Below are 25,689 nucleotides of genomic sequence, written 5' to 3'. Positions count from 1 at the left end.
GGGGGGCAGCTGAGTCCCATTTACTGTGCTGCTAAAGAGCTTTTGTGAGATATTTTCTCTTACCCACCCAATTCTACTGTGTACAAACTCATTCTTTTGTAATTAATTTGGGGGGGGGGGTTCTGAAGATGGAATGAAAAGATGAATAAACTTTTCATAATTCCACTCACTTGTGGTGTTAGTCATTAGTTCCAGGCTGCACAGAAGTGTTTAGCTTAGAAGTGAAGTATCTGCAACTGATTAACATTAATCATGCCCGTGTGGAGTGTATCTCACATGTTAGTGTATTTTTTTTCCTTTTGGATTTGTACCGGTACCCCCTTATCCTCAGCAGGTAACGCTTTGGCTCATTGATAGGTGGCGTTCCTCTTCACCAACACCGGGACTTCCGTGTTGCCCTGCTCCACCTGCTGCATCACTCTGTGTCATCTGCTACAGATAGAGAGCACGTCATTGGCAATTTGCATGACAGGGGGCAGGACTTTTCCCACGAGTAACCAATAAGAGTCAAATGGGTGCTGGCGACTGACGAATATGTCTGACGGGTGTCAGGTGCCGATTAGAACGGTGAAACGTGATGAAGGTCTGGCATGCGACGAACCTCGCAGACGGTAGTCGATTCCAGGAATCTCATTGATTACAAGATCAGTGAGAATCACAAAACGGAAGATGATCTTAAAGGCCTTAGCCTTTCAGAGTCGAGTGTGACATGACTAAGTCACAAGCAGAATATCAGATGGAAGTTTAGACCCTCTGCGACACTTTCGGGCCAGTTATGCCTTCACCCCTGAGTAAGCAGTAGGTGGTGTGGTCTGCAGGGGGAGGTTCGGGATTATGGTGAACGATAGCAGCAGATGTGGTGAATGATTAGAGCCATTAGTCAGCTAAATCAAGCTGCAGAATGACAGGCGGCCAGAGAATCTACGAAGTGACCATCTGCCGTGTGCTGGACGTGCACTCGGCTTCAAACAGGCTATTTTTATACATCGTTCTCTTTCACATTGCTGCCGTGAGAAACCGCATCGTGTTCAAAGTTGTTTTGTACTTCGTGTTTGAGCATCTGTGTATTTTTGGTAGAATTTCTTCATGCTAACAGCTGTGAGAAATGCCTGTTCGGTATAGATGTCATGGAAGGTTAAGGAGACCAACCTAATGGGTAGTTGTCAGCGTAATGGTACTCGTAATTGTAATCAGGATCCTCAGGGTGCTCTGTGGATGAAAAGGAGGACACTGGATATATTGTTCAATAGCAGGGAGTCAACATGTCACTTCCTTTTATAACCCCTGTCCTACAGAAAATTACACGATTCCTTTGACATCTGACACCCAGCACCCTTGATGAGGGGGGGGGACAAGGTACTCAAGTGGCTGCAGATAACCAGTAATGTTTGGACACCACTAGCTTTCATATCACATCAGGTAATGTACCAACACTATGTCATGTATCCAATATTCTGGATGATTAAAGATGTATTAACATACCAGACCCCTCCCTCTATCTTTTAAAAAGGTATAATAAACTAAATGGCTTATCGCTTCGTTAAGCGCTTCCCCTTGGTAAATAATGTCCAATTGCTATTGGCTCACTGGCCGACAGGAACCGCTGTTTACGCTTAAACTGTTACCAGTTTTTCGGTTTCGCTTCAGCCCTTGTGTCTGGGCATGATAGTGAGCATCTAGTCCCTTTCCCCTCCCTGGGCAGTTCTGGAACTTTCCTAACTGCACTGACATTCACTGTACTTCAACTTCAGAGTAATTAAACAATGGGATCCACCGTGGACCAGCCCTCAGGCCCTTGTGAGGCTGCAGAAATCAAGTAGCACTTACGTCTCTTTTGTCTCGCAGCTGGGCGGGGTGGGGGTGGGGGGGGGAGAGATAAAAAACATGAACTGAGAACTGAATGTCAAACTCAAAAGGATACCATTGTCACGAGGGCTCATGCAACTTGACTCTAAAGTATCATCAAACTAGCAGCTGGTAGTGGTGTGTATGTCAAACTAACTGAACCAAGGTTTATTCCCCAAAACAACCCGCGACTTAGGAGGCCTAGTAAGACGTCAGGAGTGTGACCTCACTGCACATAGTGTGACCTCACTGCACATAGTGTGACCTCATTGCACATAGTGTGACCTCACTGCACAGTGTGATCTCATTGCACATAGTGTGACCTCACTGCACATAGTGTGACCTCATTGCACATAGTGTGACCTCACTGCACATAGTGTGACCTCATTGCACCCGAGGCCCGGCCTCAGCACCTGCCAACGGATTTAACACAGATCATCTCACGCCGTTTAGCTCCTGTTGACGTCACTTGGTCTGCAGCCAAGTAAAGCTGCACACCTTTGAAAACTTGAGCAAAATAAGGGTGGGAAAAAAAAAAAGTGGAATACTGTCTTCTGAAACTAGCCCAGCAATGTCAGAAATAGCACAAATAGTTACCCAATATTATTGCAGCATATTCTACAGTTTGCTGTTCAGCCGTTTACGCAATGGGCTATGCACTAAGGTCACTAATGTAACTGGGTCAAAATCAGTTTATCAGCAGTGTATTTTAACCATCAGCTTATACGAGCGTGAGCACCCAGGCCATATCTCCTGTGCAGTGATACGATTGGTGTGTAGAATTTGGTAGAAGAAAACAGTTCCTACAATAAAGCGCTCACTACAAAGTCTGTAGATTATCTTCAATAACCGGGTCATGATTCCTGTTAATAGACATTGCTGCTGAATTCTTCAATTGGAATTTTTTTGGCGCTTTAATCACCAGAGAAAGAATGCTATTCGCTCACATTATATTTCAGAGAAGACCAACGTTTCTACGACCGATATCTCCAAAATTAGGTAACTCCCAGAAGAACAACCTAGATGGATAGATAGCACTAAAGCCCCCCCCTAAAACATCTGTTTTCAGTTTTGGGGTGAACTGTCCCTTTAAGCTCCATGGCACCTTTGTGTTTGGTAACATATGTTAGTTCTAACCTAACAGCCAATGGTGGTGTAATATATATAAAAAAGCACGCCAGGCTGATTAGTCAGTAGAAGCTCAAAGAGACAAACTTACTGTCACGATCTTTATTCTCGGTGGATTCTAGAGTGGAGACAGGATATAGTCAAGGATTTTAGAACATTTGATTCATTTCATTAATAAGAGGCCAAAAAAGATTATGTCTCAAGCATTAAACTATTCGAACATCCTGACCTTTTGCTTAGTTGATTTTATTAGTTATTTTTAGAGAAATGGGGCTTTGAAACTTCTGGAGGTTGTGGATTAACCTTTTTTGTACCAATACAGCCAATAACCAATGCAAACAAGCCAGTGAGTCTCATCCCACAATGGTCCAGTGAGGCTTCAATGCCCCTTTCCAGCTGCTGATCAATATTCCCTTATTAGTAGTCATTTCATATCCAAATAACACTGGTTATTGTGTCTTAAGGTCCTTACTGTTACACAGAAGCTCTATGTCACCTTGAATATTGGGGTCAACTACATAAAGAGATAATGACAGAGAATGATCAGATTCTACAATTAGATATATTTGCTGCTGTTTGACTGCCCTGCCACAAGGTGGCGACACTGATCAACGGGAGTCTCATTAGTACGAATGAAAAACATCAAGGACCGACGTTCTTGCAGACTATCTAGCTTACATGTCCTGGTTTCTAGGGTTAGGGTCTGTGTGGAGCTGTGTCTTTTTAAACCCTTACCATCTGATTCGCCAGATTCACCAGATTCCTTAGAGGTGCTGGCGGTGACATCTGCAGATACAGCAGAGAGTTACTCCAGGTGTTTGGAGGGAGTAAGTATCTCTTAAAAAAACATCAGCCTTCATTGTGCTTCGCAAAGTCTACTTACTCATGGTCGCCGTCACCTGTTCGGCCCTCTCTCCTGCAAGGAATGAGACATTAGACCAGCAATGGTTTGAGTAAGTTCTCCTGCATTTCTTTACAACCTCCATCTTCCTACACTGGTTCTTTCTGTTATGTTGTGAGACCTACCCTTAACTGTGGTATGTTCTTCCACCCCGGTGTCCAAGTCTGACTTTCCTGAAAATGAAGCAGAGTAAACAAATGGGGTGTCCACCATCAGCCCCACAGTCAGTCAAACCCAAGGGCAGCCCCTGCTCTTTGTTAAAATGCCCCCCTCCCCCGCCAATAACTGCCCCCTTACACCAGGCTTTCATACATTACTCTTCAATATGTTTTTACATGGATTTTGTTTTCCTAACATCTCAGTAACTGCGAAAAGACACAGTTGCTGAGAATCACGGCGCCACTTCGCTGGAAATTTCCCTTCATCTGCAGGCCGGCGAGGTGCGAGCAGTGGCGGGGCGTGTGCGTGCTGTCAGCTCGTGACCCGTCTGACATGTCACCCATCTGTCACAATACCAGCGATGACTAACGGCATTATTAGCGGGCGTGGAGCCGCTGAACAGAGAGGCACACAAAAAGGCTCTGATCAGCCCCCGGGCGGCGTGAAAGCCGGCAGTGTGCCGCCGCAGGACCACGTGCCGCCTGGAACATCCCGGCGACGGCCAAGAGTTAGAGACTGCAGCAGAAAGGCCTGCTGACCACAATCTCTCTGTGTAAGAGAAAAACACCCAGCTCAGAGTAGATGGGCCCAGGAAGATGTCCTATGGCAAGGCGGATCAAAAACACAAAGAAATATATATACATATATGTGTGTGTGCGTGTGTGTGTGTGCAAACACATACAGTACCGTGCAAAAGCCATAACCAAAGAAAATGCTTAAAGCCATCTATCTGGGTGGTATGTGTATATTTGCTTATATATATATAAAAAAAAACACGATTTAACATTAGATCATATGGAAATTATCAATTGCAATAGCAAGAGTTTCTTCTGTTCTGCAAAGTTACTGATATCTTTGTAGATGGCTACATGAACACCAAATTCTGCAGCTTCCAAATCTCTCGTCAGGGGCACCTAAGCCATTCCATGTATTTATTAAATTTTACCTCCAGCTCAATTAGTTTATTCATTAATTAATAGCCAATTAATTCATCAATCAATTAATTGATTAACTCACCAAGGCACTGATTACCCAAACAAAGTATGCTGGGTGTATTAGACGGTTACTACAAGTACTGGAGTGACGTTAGGAGAGGTTCTGAAATGGCAAAGCTGACACACTGACAGACATAATATCATAGTATTACACTAAGAAGAAGATCATTTGATCATTTAAACATAATTTTCATTGCCTGCCTAAGACCTTTGCAATGTTCTGTGTGTATGTATATCACACAAACACACACACACACAGGCACACAGAAGTATGCCTTTGTGGGGACTCTCCATTCATTTCTATGACAAAAACTTCAAACGCAACCTGACGATCTTAACCTCTACCCAGCCCTAACCTTAAGTAACCAAACAAAAAGACTTTTGCCAATTTTTTTTGATTGCATTCGCAGTTCTTTGTGGGGATCTGAAAAATGGTCCCCACAATGTCAAAAAAAAAAAGTTTTTATCACATTGTTGGGTACATTTCGTCCACACAATGTAATACAGTATAAACATAATCCACATACACACACAAACATACAATTATGATTAAGTACAAATCTCCCCATTATTTTGTATAATTTATTTTACTGTTTTTTCCTCAGAGTAGACCGCGCAGAAAAAACATGCTGCGATAGTTAAATATCTTATACAGTTACATACGTCTCCTTAGTACTCAGTGGTTACATTTGTTTGCATATGAAAAATATAGAAGTTGCTCATTGGCTGATCTCAAGAATTTTTCCTTCAACAATATTTGGAGGGGATGTATCTCTACCGAATACACGGTTTCCTTCAAAAAAGTCATCCCTAGTTCACATGAAATGGCTCCAGCCCATTTTCTGGGATGGAGGTGCACCAAACCTGCGCTGGCCTAAGACTACTCAGTAAAAGCATTTGAGTCAGGCCTGGAAGGAGGTGGCAGGGGCACGAGAAGGTGGGCATTACCATAGCGTGTCTCCTGGGTCTCATCATCTGCAGGAAGAGAGAGAGGAAGTTAGTCAGCAGTGAAGACTGTCAGTCCAGTCCCACACTCAACTGGACCAGAGCACATCGTATCAGCACACAGACCCGGCCAGGCGCTCGATATCTTATCTATCTATCTATCTATCTATCTATCTATCTATCTATCTATCTATCTATACACACACACACACACACACGTGTGCACGCACGCACATACACACACAAACACACACACACAGAATTATGCCTTTGTGTGGACTCTCCATTCATTTCTATGACAAAAACTTCAATACCAACATGACAACCTTAACCTCTACCCAGCCCTAACCTTAACCATAAGTAACCAAACAAATACAAGACTTTTGGCATTTTCAGTTTTTTGATTGCATTCGCAAATCTTTGTGGGGACCTGAAAAATGGTCCCCACAACCTAAACAAAAACAGGTTTTTATCACATTGTTGGGTACATTTGGCCCACACAATGTAATATAAACATAATCCACATACACACACAAACACACAATTTGGATGATTTAGTACAAATTTCCCCATTAATTCGTATAATTTATTTGACCATTTTTTCCTCAGAGTAGACCGCGCAGAAAAAATATGCTGCGATAGTTAAATATTTGGCACCCTCTTGTGGCCGCCACACGTAAAGCCCTAATCTGAGGGAACGGGATAGGATTGACTGGAAGACAAATGTAAGTGGCAGTATCCGGCTCTTCATATGGCTGGCATCATTTCAAACATGAAATACGTCAGGGAAAGGCCTGAATCTAGATGCATTACTTATAAGTCTGAGGTCTAATGTAGACCAACAGCCTTTTTATGACATCTTATACAGTTACATACTGTACGTCTCCTTAGTACTCAGTGGTTACATTTGTTTGCATATGAAAAATATAGAAGTTGCTCATTGGCTGATCTCAAGAATTTTTCCTTCAACAATATTTGGAGGGGATGTATCTCTACCGAATACACGGTTTCCTTCAAAAAAGTCGTCCCTAGTTCACATGAAATGGCTCCAGCCCATTTTCTGGGAGGGAGGTGAACCAAACCTGCGCTGGCCTAAGACTACTCAGTAAAAGCATTTGAGTCAGGCCTGGAAGGAGGTGGCAGGGGCACGAGAAGGTGGGCATTACCATAGCGTGTCTCCTGGGTCTCATCATCTGCAGGAAGAGAGAGAGGAAGTTAGTCAGCAGTGAACACTGTCAGTCCAGTCCCACACTGAACTGGGGGGATTTTGTTAAGGCCACAGAAACAATGAGAAGCTCGCACACAGCAGCCAAAGATAAAAGTGGATAGTAGGAGGCATGAGGGCGGGGTGGGGAGACAGGATAGTTAAGAGAGCGCTAAGTGGACAAGATAAGAGAGGTTAGGTCTGCTTATGCGTGCAGTTTTTGAGCTGCAGCTGTTTAACATGGAAGGTTTAATCCGAACATACCTTGTTTTTGCACCTCAGAATAATTTCCAGCTGGAAATGCAGCTAAAAAAAAAACAGAAGAGTCAAGTGCAGGCATGTCAGGTTGCCGGTGCAGTTCACCGTGAGTCACACAGAGGTTTCTTTTAATGGGTTAGAAATTACCTCGCGCGACGAGCACACGGTGAATGAAGGGTTTTTAACCGTCGTAAAGCAATGGCGCCACCAGAGGGCGTATCACATGGTTCGGAAAACGCAGATTATAACGGTCTCGGACTTCATAGCTATAAGCTTAGATTTCACGTGAATCCAACAAACAGATGAACGATTTCTAAATATGGATATTCTTTCATGCATAAGCCTTTAATCTGTTACTATAAAAAACAGACCTTTACAGGGGTGCCGCTGAAGCACGTAATATGGTGAGATTTTCATCACATGGCCTACATTAGTATACATGACATTACATATTCCAGTACTAGTGAAGGTGTCAATGCCTTAAGTTCTCCCGCATTAATTCACAGCCTCCGTGGTCCTTTTTTACACTAATTTTCTGTCTCTAATAATAATAATAATAATAATAATAATAATAATAATAATAATAATAATAATAACAACAACAGTGAAGCAAGACCTACTCTTACCTGTGGTGTCGTCTACATCTGACGACGCGTTTGACGTATCTGAAACGTCTGGAGGGGGTCACATTAAACAAGGGGAAGGGGCACCATCAGTCCCGCAGTCAGCCAAAGCCTGAGAGACCCCCTTCCATCCCCACCGATAATTATGTTTCCGTAATTTATTCCCCAGTGTGTTTTTAAACGGACGTTTTCTTTCATATGTCACAATAATAGCGAGCTGATTTTAAGACGAAAACGTGCAGCCATGCATTTGAAAATGTGACGTGAAACATATGACAAAAAAAAAATCTTCAACTTAAAATGTTAAAATAATTATTGGTTACAGAATCACTAACTTTTTAGCATACTAAGCGTTTTGTAAATAATAAAAACAATAATAATAATAATAATAATAATAATAATAATAATAATAATAGTGACACTATCTTGATCCCTTTTGGGGAAAATCTTTTTTCAACTACCCCATATTGCACTCCATGAAACACAACCTTTTATGTATGCTACGACATGTGGATAATGAATTCTTTTTGTTTGTTTTAGCCTATAAGTAATCTATCACACCCTGAATCATAGAAACAGTCTGACTTGGGAGAGAAACGCCTTTTTGAAAGAAAAAAAATACATATTGCGCATCTCGAAAGCAGGGGTGCAGTCCAGTGAACCGACACACCCTTTGGGGTAACGCCTGTTTAACCTTAGGGAAAATGACTGCTAAAACGAACAAAAACCCACTTATTAAATTTATTTTAGATTAAGTTTTTCAGATTAGAATTTAACCAATGAAAGTACCTTTACTTATAAATAAAAAAGCAGTTCAGAAATACTTTATGAAACTTGCCGTTTTAAACACAATTTACATTTTAGGTTTTTACGACTTGCAGCTTATAAAATTATTCACAGCAATTAAGTTTTTTTGCTTCCTTACCAGTATCACGGGTCAAGGATGCCGCTTGAGCTGAAAGAAATCCAAAGAACATTAAAGCGTGAAGTCATTTAGCTCGTCCAGCAAGCTCCGGCTGCGAGCGTCTCCCTAAAACATCAGCATAAAGTGCGCGTTTGAGAAGGTGGATACCACGCTTTTCGCGTAATGTTTGTGAACTGCACAGCCAAACCAGGCACTAGACTTCAGCGTGATTTATGGATTTTAAGATCTAAAATTCTGTAAACTTGATCCCTCCTTGATTCATCATCCACTTTCAAAGATCGTCCTAAGTGCTGCTGCAGCTTTAGCTAAACGATCGTCCCGTAAGTGCACCTCATTCACAAACAGAATAGTAAGCAAATATAACTCCGCACATGGCTTATAACGCTATTTTTTATAATTAAAATCTCGTATATTTTATTAACAGGCTAATTCTCAAACTGTTTCGACACACATCATCACGCGTATCCTGAGGAATTCTTATTGTGTTCTAGGCTACATATTTATTGCAAGGAGTCTAACAGATTAATGTCTAGTTTAAGGGTATATATCGATAACAGAAGAAATTGCTGACCTATTCAGTAACGGGGAAAAAAAACTTGGTGCGGGATGAAAACAAGTATATAGGCAGATCGAACGCCTTACCATAATAAACCCCCACTGCGGCGAAGAGAAGGAACACAGAGTAGGTGAGTTTCATCTCGGCTGCTGCGATGGCCGTTCAGACAAGGTTCTGACTGTGGATCAAAATACAGATTGTTCGCCTGTAGCTTCTTATATCTCACTTGCGTCACATGACTTCCACGGATGTACAGCCGCGCATCTATTGTCACCCTCCCTTACCTGACAGCAGCTGGGTTCCATGTCACTAGGATGGGACAGTCGTCTCATTATTCGGACCGTGAATGGGATTCTTTGTCGGACCGGTTATCAGTGCCCGCGGTTCCTTTGTCAAATACTCGTTTCATTTATTTATTTTTATTATTGGGAGGGGCTGCTGGGATGCTCATGCAGTCAGAGCCCGAAGTGGAAACTGTTTCCGTTCTAGAAAGAAGCGACTGATTACACTGGATCATTAACGTTATGTTCCGGCGTTTTTGTCTTTATACGTGATTAAGAGGGGCAGGCTAATGCATAGGCTATCCTAGACTGTAACCCATTAAACATCAGGACCCCACACTGCTTCTGGACAAATGGAACAGTTTCATGGGCAACACCTTAGTGTCCAGGCTGGTGTCAGCCTAGGGACCCCAGATACCTTAATCCCCTAGTAATTCAGCTGTATGTTTTTGCTTGTTTTGTTGCTAAGATGCATGTGGCTCTTGGCGGATTTTACTGCTGACGTTTTCATGTTTAAATGTTAAACTATTGCCTTAAGTACTTTAGGTTGTCACTTTGTGTTAGATATTTTTTTCCCATTTGAGGCACACCTGAGTATTCAGTCAGATTCTCCTGTTTATTATAAAGTGTAAAAACTGTAAGGAAGCAGGCAAACAGGCAGGAAGATGAAGTATGATTAAACACAACTCTTTCGGAATAAACAAAATTAACAGTCGAACAGCTCCTGCTTTACGGTAACACATGCACACCTTCTGTGCTATTGTACTTCACTAAACATCCACTTACGGAACTCTGCAAAAGTCTTAAGCAGCCAATGAAAATGATGTTTAAATGATCTTTATGTTGGTCTAAATCAAATTATGCATGTCAAAGTATATTAGCTTAGCCATTTCAAAACCTCTGCTAAAACCCCCCCAATATTTCCAGCCATGCACCATACAATACACCCATGTATTTTTGACTCAACCACTAGCACACCTGGTATAGCTGATCAGTATCTGATTGACTGTTTAATTATGTGAGCTGGTGGTGAAATATGACAAATACATGGAATGGCTGAGGTGCCCCTGATGAGAGGTTTGGGAACTGAAGCGGTGTTCATCTAGCCATCCAGCAAGGTACCAGTAACTTTTTGGAGAAGAGATGAACTTACTACTAGTTTTCATTGTGTTACTCTTAATTTGCATATGTTCTAATGTTAAATTGTGTTTTTCGTTCTGAGCAAATGTTCACTTATTGCGCAGATAAATAACTTTAAACATTTCTTTTGACTGTCTAAGACTTTTGCACAGTACTATGCATCAAACTGCAGCCTTTAATAGAGGCTGTTGTGCAACTAAACAAAATAACTGCATCTGGTGATAATTGTGCTGTAGCGTATCACTGGGTGCGGTCCCCTCAGAGCCTTATGATGAACACTCCTGTGGGTTTTCAAAAAAGTACTTTTAGTACTTTTAGCCTGACTTGTCCAGATAATTATCGTAATAAAGCAAACAAACTGAGGTAGAGGGAACGCCATGTTTCCCCGCGGCTCTCCCAGACCAAAGGAGGCCAACACCCAAGACTGATGAATCACGAGGAGCACCTCAAACACCATATTCTTTCTATGGCTCAAAATCATAATGTATAAAATTAAGATGAACCGCAGTGACACTAAAGGCCCAATGAGGACCTGTGGCTGCAGATAAGAAAAGTACCTTGGTGACAGGTGAGGTGACGTCACCCAGGCTGTGCAGGTGACATCAGTTATTTGCATGCTATCAAATGGTGTGGTTTTACCACCATGTTTTAACACACTTGGAAGGACACCAACAGTAAAATTCCATGCAGCTTCAATCTCACAGCTTTTCCAAAATGATAACAATAGTATTTCTTTAGTTCAATAGTTTAACTTTATTTCTCTACAATCCCCTTTGTTCCAGAATGTCCTACAGTACTTCAGATCCTTTCATGTTTATGTAAAGCTACATCATGCAGAATTTATAACACTTATTATCCTCTGGTGTTAAGCACAACTGCATGCATTCAGCCTCTGAACTTGCTAGACTAAGGCACTTTTGGACTTTAGACACTACAGTAGTAACTTTAGACATTAGTATCTCAACTAATCCACGTCTTTGGATTGCAGCAGAGGACCATAGTGTCCGGAGGAAACTCACACAAATGTGGGGGGAATGTAAAACTCCCCAGAGAAAAAACTGGGACAGGAATTAAGCTCACAACACTGACCCATAAGCATAACACTGAAGGGTTTGCCCAAAGTGGAATCACTCCATCCTTTGCAGCTTAAATATGCATACACTAGTGGCCAAAATTATGGGAACACCTAGCATTTTTGGCATTATGTTTCAAAAATTACTGCATGAATACTGGCAATAATTTATAGACGATCAAAGAATGTGTCAAATATCATATGCTGGATGATTAAATAAGTAACTGGGGTAACTGGAATTAAAAATTCCAAATTTCTTAAAATTTGAAGTGTTTTTACAATTTTGGCCACTAGTGTATATACTTACATACAATAATTAACAGTCCAGTTAAACAATATACCTATATTAGAACAGCGGTTCACAAACTTTTTGGACCAAGTACCATTTTGGCTTGAACCAAAGCAGCCAAGCACCACATGGGTGAAAAAAGTAACCTGAATGCACGAGCATGCATACAGTACGTGTTTTCGTTCTATTGGCAAACATAGCGTTGTCTTAGGATAACCAAGATGTTATTAGTTCATTTATTGTGTATTGAGCATATGTAATGTGTCATAACAGAGAATTTGAAAACATATATTATTCAACTTGAAAACTATTAAGAAATATGTTTTATATCAAGTTATTTTACGTTGATTTCGCCTTTCACTTTCTTTTTTTCAGAACAGCGTCTGTCTTCATCACTTGTACTCGCTTGTTTAATTAGTAAATCTTTCTAGAATACAATGACACCATACCACATCAGTATGTAAACCAGGTGGCGCCAACATTTATTTATTTTTTTAATTTTTTTTACAAGAGCTACGAGCAACTTCTACAAAAAAAAAATGTTGGGGTCTACGCTTCAGAGGGTAGTGGGGGGGGGAGTTGTCGATCGATGGGGGGAGACAGTAAAATTAATCACCGTACTGCACATATTGTTATAAATGTTTCTTTTTTCTTTTAGTGGATTCAGAACACTTGCTTTTTAGAATTACTTTGTTTTTTTAACAAGCCCCCCCAAGCTTATCCTGAACCCAAACTTTCCATCACGGAAGAAAACTACTTTCAAAACGAATAATTCGATTAGCCCATGCATGACCTTCTACGAGCTAGTGCTTTATTCTGCCCAATATGTCGTATGTTTGTTTGTGAAGTTGGATTTTGCAATGGTTTGTGTACATTTCTGTAGACAAAAATTGGGTAAATTTTCGTCTAAATAGCCTAAGCTACTGTGACAACGCAGGTGTATTAGGGGAGTAGGGTTAGGGTTAGGATTATTTAGGGTAAATAGATTATTTTTAATAATGAAGTTTCTACGCTTAAATTCATGGATAAAGTTAGAAAAAGAGCAAAAATGCACCAAATTTAGTTCAGTTAATGACTTATTTATGGTGATAAAATATCAATAGTTGTTTATGAAAGGATGCATAAATGTATCAAGACGAATCCGCTTGGATTCTGTAAGGAGTGTGGAATCAGGCAATAATCTAAATTAACTACTGCGATGTCCTCCTGTGTAAGAATGCAGTAAACATGAACCACAAAGGACAGAAATTACAAAACATTTGATTTATTTATGTAGAAAATTGGTAGGATGAGAAGAAAGAGGGTGAATAGGTGAAAAGTTATAAAGTGTATTAATGCTGGTTATATGTCAAATGTAATGTGCTGTTATGCCCTGCTCCTGGGCAACATTAATAGCAAATCTGCACTGACCAGCACAGACTAGAATGGAAATTTTGAGGTTCTATGCTGTTTTTTTCCCCCAGCGGGCTATAGGCGTCACTGTTCACCACTTAAACTTGGACATAATAGCAATTACTGAATTAGGATATGCGAGGTGGGGCTATTAAATCATAAGTCTAATGCTGTTAAATAATAAGACTATGGCTGTATGTAATTAATTGGTATTGAATAAATCTCGTTATAGTCCTGTACACTCGTAATACCAGTATCATTATTAAGTAGCCACACCCAGTATAAATGGTTTGCTAATTTGGCTAAGGTGTTACTACATTCTACGTTTACATTTAAGGACATCATGTATTTGCAGAAACACTACATGACACCATTCACTGCCAATTCACTGGCCAATTACACCAAGTTGCACCAAGTTGGTGGAATGAACTCCCCCTAGATGCCCGAACAGCTGAGTCGCTGAATGTCTTCAAAAGACGACTTAAAACACACCTTTTCCAGAAATACCTGAATTAGCACTTCTGGCATTATACTTTCTGGCATTCCTTTAAAAAAAAAAAAAAAAAAAAAAGCACTTTTCCAACAGAGTATTAGATCGATGGTATTCATAGCCTTGGTTTTATTGAGCTAGTATCGGGAAAAATTCATTGTGGAGTCTTAAAGCACTTATGTAAGTCGCTCTGGCTAAGGGCGTCTGCCAAATTATGTAAATGTAAATGTAATTAGGTCGCCGTTCTCTTATAAATATTAATGAGTTTTTCCGAACCACCTTGTAAAAGGCAAATTCGCGAGCGGGGATCCTAGTGACGGGCAGATGAAGCTTCATGAAGCACTTAAGAGGCGTCACTCTCATTGGGTCGGGAAACGTGTTGCCGTTTCGAGACATTAAACAGCGACATCTGGTGGGCAGTAGACATTATAGCAGGCTGCCTGGAGGAAGAGCACCAACTCTTAAAACTACGCGCAGAGACGTGGACATCATTACAAATGTATCTTACATTAGTGTGAATTTCATAAACATTGTGTATGAAATAAATATATTTTTATTTATGTGGCACAATATGAAATAATTTTAGCTCGTTTATCCAAAGCAAATTACAGTAGAGGGAAGTAAACTTATGTGTGTTCTCTGGGATTTGAACTCACAACCATTGTGTTGATGGCACAATGTTCTATTAGCTGAGGCAGAGTGAAGAACATAGTTACGGAGTTCAGAATAGTTGCCATCTGTTGGGAAGGGGCAGGAACAAGCTGCTTCTGTCCTTTACCTTGTACGACTATTATGACAGACACTTTAATACACTGACACACTTATACATTTACCATAGTTTGACGACCACTGAAGTAGAATGTTGTATATGTGAAAATGTGGATACTAAGTTTATTGTACATGAATGCAGAAAAAAAAACAATGCAAAAAAACCTGGTACCTTCTTTGCAAATAACATTTACCTTCTAGGACAATATGATTTCAAAATGTTCCCAAATAGTACAATTTTTCCTCTTTATTTATTACCCAACAAATTACCATGGTGGCACAGGTGGGTCCAGGTGGTCCTTGGCCCACCCTGAAGGAACTCAAGCCTACCCATTCAGTGTTCAAAGCCAGCAATAAACGATTGTGTGTATGTGTGTGTACCTACTTAAATCAATTGGAGGACATGTGCTGTTGAGAGGCCAATAGGTTTTTCTTTCCACTTGTTCATTTGGTTTTGTAATGCAACAGGTCATATAAGATTGGATACATTTTTTTAGTTGAGTCTGTAGTGCGATCTTGTTGCCAAGTAAATTGTTATGGGACTAGACTACCTGTGCTATGATTTCTGACTCAACTGTTGCCAACAACTACTGAAACTCCATCCAGCACTGACGCATAAGGGCACACAAAGATTCGCTTCAGATTGACACCTCAATTGTATCGGTCATGTGATGCTTCTTGAAACAATATGTACTTTAGCAACAGTCATCATCTGTATTCGAAACACATTTCAGAGTATCGGTACTGAATGAACCACCATTACCAAAGGGCAAAAACTGCCGCAGTCTGGTCTGGAAATTTCCACAGTCGCCAGAACTCAACCGCAATAGTTTCCTGTTGTGATATAGACGAGTGGGGAAATAACACCGACTGCTGTACTTTCCATGTTCCTTATTTCGGAGCATGTTGCACTTGAGCCTGCTTCGTGGCAAACTAGCCTCTTAGCTTCAACCCTTGAAACTAGGACACGAAGGGTCATTGCCAGTCTCTCGGTAATGTCAGTAGGCGTATTGTGCGTAGACTGATGTGCAATAAATGGACGATGGCGACACACCAAATGATCAAATCTACCTGCTGACATTCTAAAATATCCGAAATGCATCTCCAGGGTTGCCAACTTTCGCGCATCAGGCGTGACACTCACGCTTTCAGACAAATCAGCTACATCAAAAGCATTGGGGTAGTTTTGAAACCCTACAGACTATTTACAATGTAATAATGAAATGGCTGCATAAATGTAAATATGTGTTATTTGAAAAGTATTAAGAAATATGTTTTATATCAAGTTATTTTACGTTGATTTCGCCTTTCACTTTCTTTTTTTCAGAACAAATAAATTTCCAAGTTGTCGTGCGTCTGTCTTCATCACTTGTACTCGCTCGTTTAATTAGTAAATCTTTCTAGAATACAATGACACCATACCACATCAGTATGTAAACCAGGTGGCGCCAACATTTATTTATTTATTTATTTATTTTTCTTACAAGAGCTACGAGCAACTTCTACAAAAAAATAATGTTAACCCAGCCAGCTGACCTAAGTTGGCAACCCTGCATCTGTCGTCCGTCTCCCTGTTGTCGTATCCGCACGGGAAACTGTGCTGTCCCTCCCTGTGCCTCATAATCACTGTTTTACATGCCAACTTTTGCATTCTGCTTCAAGACAGAGCATTTGTTGTTTACTAACTGAAATTGCAGTCAGACCCCTTAAGCTGCAGCAGCCGTGATTTCTTTCGTCTCGGAGAATGTAAACAAGAAAGTGTGAAAACGACGCTTCCGTTTTGCCGCCAATGCTGCAAACCTACAGCGCCGCCTAGCGGCCAGGCTGTCCGGTTACGGCGCAGGGTCAGCGCGCGAAGAATCAGCCCCGAGAAGCTCAGCAGTCGATCTGCTGTCTTAACGTGACGAAATTGGTTGAAAGTGACGCCCCCTTTCTCTCGCCAAACTGGATTGTTTACGTGTGTGCTTGTTCACAATCGCTAAAAAAAAACATTTAGACCAAAAAACGAATAATCGTAGGGATTGTATCCGATCAGGCTGACGTACGTCAAGTGCCGCTAAACAGAAAGTGTCTGTTGGCCGCGGATGTGCTGGGCTTCCCGTGGGCCGATGCGTTGGCCACCGTGCCGAGAGAGTTAGCTACCGAGCAAAGTGTACTGTCTGCTTGAGAGGGTAAGAGAAATAACATCGTAGAAACCATGCTAAAACGATCACAATAAATTCACAAAAGAACGGAATTAATCCTGCTTCTGAACTTACTCTGTTATTCTGTTCATCAAGACTCATTTTTAACATTAGCATTTTACACATTTTGCAGACGACGTACATGCTGTCAATCATTATACAGTACTTATAGCATAACGTATGTTATTTTTTTCTTTCCGGCTTGATCGTTCCTTTAGGGGTTCATTGTTTTGCGCCTGGCTGCTTTGACATTTACTGTAGAAAAAAATAACACTGCAATTCTTTTAAACAAAGAAATAGCTACATAAAACGGATCGTGGTCTAGGGGATTAAATATTATATAGTATTGTATTGTTCTGGATCGGTTTGTTTCGCCTTCTCTCGTGATGCATCTTCCATATGTTCCTTGATTATGATTTTTAAAGAGAATAACGCGGAGGCAGACTTCTCTGCCTTTGCTTTCCTCCGTTATTACATTGGCTAATATTAAATAGTCCTGTCAGTTTGTTCGTCTTTAATACATCTTCATTTACCCCCTTGCCATCGCTTCTTGTTGAGCAGCTGGAGGGATGGGCTCCCTGGGCAGTCGGCTCCAGGCTTCCCCCCGGGGCCCACAGGGGACAGCGGAGGGTTCATGCGGAGCCTCCAGACATGGGTGCGAGTGCCGCAAGAGGAAGCGCAGCTCGGGGTGCCAGTGTGACAGCGAGCCAGAGGAGGAGGACAGCTTGCTGAACACGCCGAGGAGGTGAGGGCTGTCGGTGACTCCAGCACGCTCTTCTGTGCTTTAACCCTCAGCACAGTACCCATCAACGTCTTATTCAGTGGCATTGCTGTTGGACCATTGAAGAGGGTAGAATAGCATATAAAAGACGCATAAGTGAGTCATGTAGGCCATGTGTTGCTTTCAGTGAAACTAATAATTTCAACAGGAAAACGTTGAAAAGCACCTCTAAGTACATCTACCAGACCCTGTTCCTCAATGGTGAGAACAGTGACATCCGGATCTGTGCCCTGGGCCAGGACTGGAACCTGCACAAGGTCTATCTGTGCCAGGTGAGGGGGGAGTGGGGGGGGGGGGGTCCGTTTTTTATGGCTTAAACAAACATGCAATGTCCTGATTAAAGACTGAAATACGTAATAAATAGGGCTGAACGTTTTGGGGAAAATATCTGATCGCGATTTTTCTGACAAATATTGCGATTGCGATTTGATTTGCGATATTTTTTAAAACTCAAGCTTCAGTTCAGTGTGTAATAGATTTAAAACATGTGACGCAGCATCACCACTTGAGATACCATCAAAATATGAACTGGTCTACACTCACCTGTTCAATTTCTCATTAATGCAATTATCTAATCAACCAATCACATGGCAGTTGCTTCAATGCATTTAGGGGTGTGGTCCTGGTCAAGACAATCTCCTGAACTCCAAACTGAATGTCAGAATGGGAAAGAAAGGTGATTTAAGCAATTTTGAGCGTGGCATGGTTGTTGGTGCCAGACGGGCCGGTCTGAGTATTTCACAATCTGCTCAGTTACTGGGATTTTCACGCACAACCATTTCTAGGGTTTACAAAGAATGGTGTGCAAAGGGAAAAACATCCAGTATGCGGCAGTCCTGTGGGCGAAAATGCCTTGTTGATGCTAGAGGTCAGAGGAGAATGGGCCGACTGATTCAAGCTGATAGAAGAGCAACTTTGACTGAAATAACCACTCGTTACAACCGAGGAATGTAGCGAAGCATTTGTGAAGCCACAACACGCACAACCTTGAGGCGAATGGGCTACAACAGCAGAAGACCCCACCGGGTACCACTCCTCTCCACTACAAATAGGAAAAAGAGGCTACAATTTGCACGAGCTCACCAAAATTGGACAGTTGAAGACTGGAAAAATGTTGCCTGGTCTGATGAGTCTCGATTTCTGTTGAGACATTCAAATGGTAGAGTCAGAATTTGGCATAAACAGAATGAGAACATGGGTCCATCATGCCTTGTTACCACTGTGCAGGCTGGTGGTGGTGGTGTAATGGTGTGGGGGATGTTTTCTTGGCACACTTTAGGCTCCTTAGTGCCAATTGGGCATCGTTTAAATGCCACGGCCTACCCGAGCATTGTTTCTGACCATGTCCATCCCTTTATGACCACCATGTACCCATCCTCTGATGGCTACTTCCAGCAGGATAATGCACCATGTCACAAAGCTCGAATCATTTCAAATTGGTTTCTTGAACATGACAATGAGTTCACTGTACTAAAATGCCCCCCACAGTCACCAGATCTCAACCCAATAGAGCATCTTTGGGATGTGGTGGAACGGGAGCTTCGTGCCCTGGATGTGCATCCCACAAATTTCCATCAACTGCAAGATGCTATCCTATCAATATAATAGCAAATAGCATAGTATGGTGTTTTTCATCCCGGTCTTCGGAGAATCCCAGACGGTCAGTGTTTTTGCACCCACTCAGCTCCCTGCCAGACGGTGCACATTTTTGCTCCCTCTCAGCTCCCTACTGGCAGCAAAAACACAGACCATCTGTGGGTCCTTGTGGACCGGGTTTAGATACACTGACATAGAAATCTACAACAGGTGATTTAATAGGGCAGGAACCTGACCTGGAATGTCCAAAGGTTGGAGGTTTGGTTGTCTTGTGACGTGGAAAGGCTGCTGTCCTGTTGTCTTACTGCTTTCCTGAACTGCAAATAGCACTTTAGCCTGCTGCTGACTCCTCTGTCTCCGCTGATGAAGGGCATCATTCTCACTTTCTGCTCTGCTCCAGTCGGGGTACTTTTCCAGCATGTTCAGCGGGTCCTGGAAGGAGTCCACAATGACGGTCATCGAGCTGGAGATTCCAGACCAGAACATCGACACAGAAGGTCAGATCCAGTGTTGGCGTCCTGGCTCCCTGGTGTACATATAGGCTGGTTTCCTTTCTGAAATTTTGTTTTTTAAATGAATGATTGTCCTCTGTGCAGCCCTGCAAGTGGCGTTCGGGTCTCTGTACCGCGACGATGTTCTCATCAAGCCCAGCCGGGTCGTCAGTATCCTGGCCGCGGCCTGCATGCTTCAGCTGGTCAGTTGCGTCGCGGTGATGGGTCGTTCTGCTTAATAGCACACATGGTCACCACCCCCCCCCCATCCCAACCAATCCCCTCACATGGTGGGCGGGTCTCCTCACGCTGTGGGCGGGTCTCCTCGCGCTGTGGGCGGGTCTCCTCGCGCTGTGGGCGGGTCTCCACTCGCTGTGGGTGGGTCTCCTCGCGCTGTGGGCGGGTCTCCTCGCGCTGTGGGCGGGTCTCCTCATGCTGTGGGCGGGTCTCCTCGCGCTGTGGGTGCTGATTTCCTCTCTGAACAGGACAGTCTGATCCAGCAGTGCGGAGAGACGATGAAGGAGACCATCAGTGCAAAGACTGTATGTCATTACCACTCCTCTGCCCGCTTGTACGGACTGGACTCTGTCACAAAGAAGTGAGTCCCAGCTCTTAGACGCCCCCTCCTGCATACAGGGGCATTGTGGCACTCAGTATTTTCATTTAAACACCTGGGGATGATCAGCTTTGATTATGTGAACAGTGGGTGATAAGTACAGCAGAAGCTGGAGGGATGGAGATGAGGTGATTTGGGGGGGAGGTCAGATTTCGAGGTCCTCTGATGCCATTTTGCCTTGTCCCAGGTGTCAGGAATGGCTCCTCAACAACCTAATGACCCAGCAGAACGTGGACCTCATGAAGGAGCTGAGGTGATTGTCCTGAGAAACTGGGTGAAGAGTGACCTCTGCTGGTTTTAGCACTGCTGGTTGGTAATAGAATGTTGGAGCACGCTGGTAAATTATATGGCAGACCTGAAATGTAAGGAATTGGTTTAATCATAAGGTTACATTGAGAGATGTGTTCGTCATGCGAGTGTGTGTGTGTGTGTGTGTGTGTGTGCGCACGCACACCAGATCTTCCCACAATGTAATAAAAACCTTTAAGTTTTTACCTTGTTGGGACATTTTTCTGGTCCCCACAAGGGGAAACTCAATTTTATAAAATCTGTGACTGCAATCGAAAAACAAAAAATGCCAAAAAACTTGTGTTTTGTCTGTTTACTTATGGTTTAGGTTTAGGCTGGGTAGGCTCTGTCTGTATGTGTCTCTGTCTGTCTCTGTCTGTGTGTGTCTCTGTCTGTGTGTGTGTCTCTGTCTTTCTGTCTGTCTCTGTCTGTCTGTGTGTCTGTCTGTGTGTGTGTCTCTGTCTCTGTCTGTGTGTTTCTGTCTGTCTCTGTCTGTGTGTCTGTCTGTGTGTGTGTCTCTGTCTCTGTCTGTGTGTTTCTGTCTGTCTCTGTCTGTGTGTTTCTGTCTGTCTCTGTCTGTGTGTTTCTGTCTGTCTCTGTCTGTGTGTTTCTGTCTGTCTCTGTCTGTGTGTTTCTGTCTGTCTCTGTCTGTGTGTTTCTGTCTGTCTCTGTCTGTGTGTTTCTGTCTGTCTCTGTCTGTGTGTCTCTGTCTGTGTGTTTCTGTCTGTCTCTGTCTGTGTATGTGTTGCGTGCTGCCTGACTGATTCCATCCACTCTGCCAGCGTGACGCTGATGGAGCAGCTAGTCCAGTCCTCCGATCTCTTTGTCATGCAAGTAGAGATGGACGTCTACACAGCTCTTAAGAAGGTACATGGCCGCCCATCCCTGCCCGTGTTCGGACGCTGCCCGGCTGCACACAGTTTTATATGGTGGCTGATGGCACATTTTTCAGGCCTCAGGCAGTGACAGAGAGCTGTATGGTTTTTGTGGGAGCCCCAGCTGACCCCCTGGCATTATCCCCCCCGCAGTGGGTATTCCTCCAGCTCAGCCCATCTTGGAGTGGGCCCATCAAGCAGCTGCTGACTGACGCCGACACCTGGCTCTGCAAACGCCGGGCCGGTGGGTCTGACCGCGCTCTGCCTGATGCCGCTTATATTATTTGTATTTTCCCCAGTTGAAGTGCCTTTGTGTCCCTATTTAGCTGTATTTTTCTGTCTCCCTGTCCTCTTCTGCCCCCTCTTGCCCCCCTAACCCTACTGATACCTTTTTTTCTGCCGTCTTTCTGTCTGTGTTACAGACCTGGGGGAGGAGGAAGCTTTCCTGAGCACCGAGGAGGGGGCCCCCTTTGTCCCCGTGTTCAGACGCGTACGGTTGCAGTACATCATCAACGACCTGACCTCAGCCCGCATACTGGAGCGGGACAATATCCTGCCCCCAGGTAAGTCGCCCCCCCCGCTGCCTTGCCCTGTTCATCTGTAAACGAGAGCATGCGAGCACCAGCAGACCTCAAATCCTGGTCCGGCCATCAGATCCATACATTTAAAAGAAGTTTCAGATTTCAAGTTTTTATTGCCAACTGTTCGAAGGAACACGGTACAATTCTTGCACCTCAATTGCAGGGGGAAGACCGGTGCATGGGGACACAATAGGGAAATAAAACAGTGTAATACAGAACAAACAGCAGAGCAGGAAAAAATACAGTGCAGTATGGGAAGTCCCTGTTTCAGACTACAGAAGTATTATTGTGTTGTTTGAATTAGTAAAAGATCTGCTCTACAGCCATGCATTTGGATGTGAAACATTTTTTTTCTACTGAAATCTATAAATGGACAGTTTGCTCGAAATTCTATTGACTGGTGTCTCTGTTTTGTTGATCTTTGTGTTCCTGTCTCTCCAGAATGGCTCTCTGCTACGTACAAACAGCAGTGGTTTGCCATGCTGCGGACAGAACATGACAGCGACCTGGGGTGAGAGCATTTGGGCACACACACGTCACACCGTAACACGTCCGTCAAAGACCCGTGAGTGGCCCCATCCTTCCGGGCCGGATGCATCCTTGGACATATAATGCCAGAGACACAATTACCACACATTTCTATGGGAAAATTCAAAGCATTAGACTGAGATGGGATCACAGAATTGCATGCAAGGATCACTGAGCACAACTTGAATCAAACATGAGATATTAACGATGAAGGGTGTTAGGCAGGGGTGTCAAACTTCAGTCCTGGGGGGCCGGAGCCCTGTGTAGCTTAATTCTTTCCCTGTTCCACCACAAGAGCTGTGTGGTAATTAGCACAAGGAGTTGAATCAGGCGTGTTAGATGAGGGGAAACCCAAAAATGTGCAGCGCTCTGGCCCCCCAGGACTGGAGTTTGACACCCCTGGTGTAAGGGATTAAATTATTAAATTAATAAGATGTTATATTAAATGACTTCAGTCAAGTTTGTGATAAGAATTTGTAAATCAAATACTTGTATCTTGAAGGATACCTGTATTTAGATAAGCACTCCTCCTTATTTTCCCACAATGCACTTATTTCTACCATGGTAATCCTGAGTGTGTGCGTGCGTGCATGCGTGCGTCCCTCAGACCACAGGAGGCCAACAAAGAAGAGTTTGAGCTGAACAGCATGAGGTGCGGCAGAAAACTGGCCAAAGATGGAGACGTGAGTTGAAAGGGTCATCTGATCCCAGATCAGCACTTCTGCATCCATTATGTGTCTGTGTGTGACTGTGCAGCCATGATCACTGAACAAATATTTATAGAATCCATCAATATCAAAAATCGGATAATATCGGACAATAAAATTTCACTCTTATGAAGCTGGATTTCAGCTGTAGCCTGGAAATTTATTGCATTAACACATCCTGTTAATCTTTAAGTCATAACATGTTAACTACATTACGACTAGTCAAAACTACAATAAGCTATATTTTATGTACAATATTAATAATATTCTATTGAAGCACCGAGCAGACCAAGGAATAGTGGCAGCTGTGAATGAAAACGAGGAGAGATGGACTGACACAAAGCTGTTATTTATGTCACTCCTTAAAGGGACTACACAACGTGTGTGTGTGTATACATATACATATAAATGTAAATATGTGACGTGGCTGAATTTCTGGTCGCAGTACTGCTGGCGCTGGACGGGCTTCAGCTTCGGTTTCGACTTGCTGGTGACTTACACCAACCGCTTCATTGTCTTCAAGAGGAATACCCTGAGTCAGCCATGTGGGGGCGCTGTGAGCCTGCAGCCCCGGCGCCACATAGCCTACCGGTGAGAGCGGCCGATGGGCACCTTCTGTCTGAGCGCGCGGCCCTTACCCCATGTGGCCTCATTCACTGCCCTCCCTCCACAGGCTGCGTCTGGCCTCATTCGACACTAGCGGCAAACTGATCTGCAGCCGCTCCACTGGCTACCAGCTGCTCACGCTGGAGAAAGACCAGGTAACGGCCATTGGCAGGTGGCCAAGAATGCTTAAGGATCTGGGCATCAGAATTTCCCCCATAAAAATGTCCGAATAAATGCATTGCATATTTTCTTCCTTTCTCAGGAGTATGTGGTGATGAACCTAGACAGTCGCTTGTTAACCTTCCCCCTCTACATCTGCTGCAATTTCCTCTACACCTCCCCCCCTTCAGCCAGCCAATCAAGCAGCCCGGAGCCTGACAGCAGCGCCCGTGGTGTGTCTTGACCCCTCCCACCACTTCTGTCTGCACCGCCCCCTGGGCATTCATTGGCTGTCCTACAGCAGGTGACCTTGGAAAGGACATTCATTCACCGTCACACACAATGACTGTCTGCTTTCACCGACGTGGTTACAGGAGAGATTCAATCCAACAAGCCTCTGGGGATTCAAGGCTTCAAACCTGGCAGCTCTTTGTGGGTTCATGCCACACTCTGGCTCTAAGGCTTTAAATAACGTACACTATATCGCTATTAATTTGTAATAACTAATAACTTTATGTTCAGTATGAATACAGCAGCTGTAAATTGTGGTCAGCGTACATACATTTCGGGTTTGTATATTTACGCGGGTTTTATTTTATTATTTTTTTAACCAATATAGCGATAATGTATCCACAGACATAATTTGTCTTCTTGGTGCTGTTATTGGAGGACAGAATTACTTAGTATGACCCTACAGCTCAGGTTAAGCCAAAGCATCTTGGGGGGGGGGGGGGGGGATTCAACAGGTGCTCTCATGTAATGGGGGTGGGGGGGACGTCATTATCTTCTCTTTCCAATATTGTGATCGTAGTCTGTATTTCACAGGCACTGTACTTTGCACAGAACAAGTAAATTCGGCTTTGTCACCGACGTGAGGCTTCCTGTGCTACATCCTCACACTGCTCCGGGGAGGGGGGGGGGCTGCAGGAAGCTAGAATCAGGGTTTGTGTCTTAATAACAAAATCATTTTATATGTCAGCAGATGCTTTTTTTGAAAGGATTGAATCATTTTTCTTCTGTAAAAAGTGACCACTTAGGGGAGGAGCGCTTAGAACCATCTAATAAGAATTTGGTTTGAAGCATAAGCAGATCTAGATCATATTCAGGGGGGCTTCATCGTGGGGAGCCCAACCTCCTCTCTGCAAACATAATCATGGGGGGGTGAGGTCCTGAATAGAGTGTAAGCCGGAACACGCCCCCTCAGACTGAGCGCCGAATCACGCTGCAACGTGGCTAATTTTAGTCGGGGAAACTGCTAAACAATGATCTGCTTAAATTAAAAGCAGTTGGACTCAACAGGGATCCGC

At 43.2% G+C, this 25,689-nt stretch overlaps 1 protein-coding gene across 1 annotated transcript; it reads left to right on the top strand.

Annotated features, from left to right (window-relative positions):
* The first annotated feature begins 16,807 nt into the window (after nt 1-16,807).
* On the top strand, nt 16,808-25,117 carry gmcl1 (germ cell-less, spermatogenesis associated). The gene is made up of 15 exons (XM_072714363.1): nt 16,808-17,142; nt 17,716-17,899; nt 18,084-18,207; nt 19,932-20,028; nt 20,128-20,225; nt 20,508-20,620; nt 20,826-20,891; nt 21,709-21,793; nt 21,955-22,045; nt 22,224-22,364; nt 22,824-22,893; nt 23,518-23,593; nt 24,063-24,208; nt 24,291-24,378; nt 24,486-25,117. Exons 2-15 carry the CDS (start codon nt 17,724-17,726, stop codon nt 24,624-24,626), a joined length of 1,512 nt encoding a protein of 503 aa, XP_072570464.1. The 5' UTR covers nt 16,808-17,142; nt 17,716-17,723; the 3' UTR covers nt 24,627-25,117.
* The last annotated feature ends 572 nt before the right edge of the window (nt 25,118-25,689 follow it).

Source organism: Paramormyrops kingsleyae, chromosome 7 (genome assembly GCF_048594095.1).
Source record: "Paramormyrops kingsleyae isolate MSU_618 chromosome 7, PKINGS_0.4, whole genome shotgun sequence".
In the NCBI taxonomy this organism is placed as follows: domain Eukaryota; kingdom Metazoa; phylum Chordata; class Actinopteri; order Osteoglossiformes; family Mormyridae; genus Paramormyrops; species Paramormyrops kingsleyae.
Note: the sequence above shows the minus strand (reverse complement) of the source record. Positions and strands in the feature narration are given on the sequence as shown.

Bases quoted from the DNA above. Each gene is read 5' to 3' on its own strand.
- gmcl1 (XM_072714363.1), top strand. From the start codon at position 17,724: ATGGGCTCCCTGGGCAGTCGGCTCCAGGCTTCCCCCCGGGGCCCACAG. The intron at 20,029-20,127 runs GTCAGATCCAGT...TCCTCTGTGCAG, and splicing joins CCAGAACATCGACACAGAAG to CCCTGCAAGTGGCGTTCGGG. The intron at 22,365-22,823 runs GTAAGTCGCCCC...CTGTCTCTCCAG, and splicing joins GGACAATATCCTGCCCCCAG to AATGGCTCTCTGCTACGTAC.